Source organism: Austrofundulus limnaeus, unplaced genomic scaffold (genome assembly GCF_001266775.1).
Source record: "Austrofundulus limnaeus strain Quisiro unplaced genomic scaffold, Austrofundulus_limnaeus-1.0 Scaffold927, whole genome shotgun sequence".
Classification (NCBI taxonomy): Eukaryota; Metazoa; Chordata; class Actinopteri; order Cyprinodontiformes; family Rivulidae; genus Austrofundulus; species Austrofundulus limnaeus.
In genome coordinates, this window is record NW_013953329.1 from 102,285 (window position 1) to 103,952 (window position 1,668).

The window sequence follows — 1,668 nt, forward strand, 5'->3', positions numbered from 1 at the left end:
TTATGTGTTTTAATGATTTGGCTGATTAATCCATTAATTAAAAAAATAATGGACAGATTAATGGATTATTAAAATAATGGGTAGTTGCAGCCCACACAGTGGGGTGTGAAAGTTTGGGCTGCCTTCTTCATTTTTCTGATTTACTTTTATAAATCATTGATCGTTTCAACTTCATTTCACTTCTCAAATATCACTGTGTTTGTYCCCTACATGATATATTTAACAGACTTTTTTAATCCAAACAATCAATGATTTATAAAAGGTAAATCAGGAAAATTAAAAAGGCTGCCCAAACTTTCGCACCCCACTGTAGATGATGGATGTATCTTGGCAAATAAAAAAAGTTTAYTATAAAAGCTACAGTCTTAAGTCACTCTGGGGCTTACAGAGTTGATTTATGTTAACAGACTGACTGACAGCAAGAGAAAATAAACTGTAATTTGATTTCATGGTTAATTGCTAACTCACCGCTGTGATCCAGTTGGCCAAGGTCTTTGTGATACAGCAGCAGAGTTTTCACCTCATCACACTGAGACAAAGACTGCACACATTCCTCCAAGACACAGGAAAAATCAGACGCTGAGGCAACCTGAGGTGGTTAAAAACAAACAGCGAAGACAAATAAAGAAATGATCTTCGGTCTAAAAAAGAACAAAAACCTTTTCTTCATCTACCTGATGGAACGACTGAACAGGAAGAAACGTTTGAAGTCTGTTCAAGAAAAGCCACGTCAATTCTTTAAGGTCTTTATGGTACGTGTGACCAAACTGTTCACTGACGACCGTCTGAGAAAAACAAAATCATTATTCATTCAGAGAGAAGGAAAGAGACGGCAAACAGCTACAGAACAAGATGATTGACAGAAAAGTTAAAAAAATTAAATAAAATAAAGAATTTAATTTATTTCAAAGTAAGGCAGAACTAAAACCTAGAGTCTGAAATATTATTCATTATGCTCTTAATGCTCACATAAACTGTAGTAAGCAGACAAAAATGAACAACAAAACTGACCTGGAAGAAGTCTTCCCTCTTCTGAGGACTTTTCAACAACTTCTTAACAAACTCCACAAAGTTTAAGCTTGACAGTTCATCCTCTGTACCACCAATCTGGAAACAGGATATTTTTCACTCCAAACCATCAGAAATGAGCAAACTAAACTCACACATGAAAAAAAAATCCATAATTGAACAGATCTCTTATAGTGTTTAAAAAAATATCAATATTTAAAATCACCTCTGGGAGCCAGGACTCGATAAGCTCCTGCATCCGGTTCAGGTGAGGCTGAACAAGGTCAAACTCAGAGGGAGGTTCCAGTTGGCACAGATGTAGGATTAGCTGAAACCAAACAAAGAAAAAAAAAGATGCAGAAATAATGTGTCAGTGAAAGTCTGAATGTCTAAGCTGGATGAATCTGAAACCACTTTTTGTAGTTTGAACAGGAACATGTGTTTACCACCCGCTTCGGATGTTATCATCCATTAAATGGACGTTATCAGCCGTTATCAGTCCCATAGAATGGCTCCAGAATGCCAGCTGGTTAATATGAGGCATAAAACCACTAAAGGTTTATTTTAGAGAAAATGACATGGGCTACGATTAGGGCTGCCACGATTAGTCGATTAATCGACGACTAATTGATTATTAAAATAATCGATGACTAATTTAAT

The 1,668-nt window shown here is 36.0% G+C and overlaps 1 protein-coding gene across 1 annotated transcript in view; it reads right to left on the reverse strand.

Moving 5' to 3' along the window:
- LOC106533347 (zinc finger protein 271) overlaps nt 1–1,668 on the reverse strand; it is an 18,286-nt gene that overhangs the window by 8,246 nt on the left and 8,372 nt on the right. Inside the window, exons 3-6 of the mRNA XM_014029612.1 lie at nt 1,235–1,336; nt 1,012–1,107; nt 675–785; nt 469–589 (exon numbers count right to left, since the gene is read on the reverse strand). Of these exons, the coding sequence (XP_013885066.1) occupies nt 469–589; nt 675–785; nt 1,012–1,107; nt 1,235–1,336 (430 nt within the window). The remainder of the gene's footprint in view (nt 1–468; nt 590–674; nt 786–1,011; nt 1,108–1,234; nt 1,337–1,668) is intronic.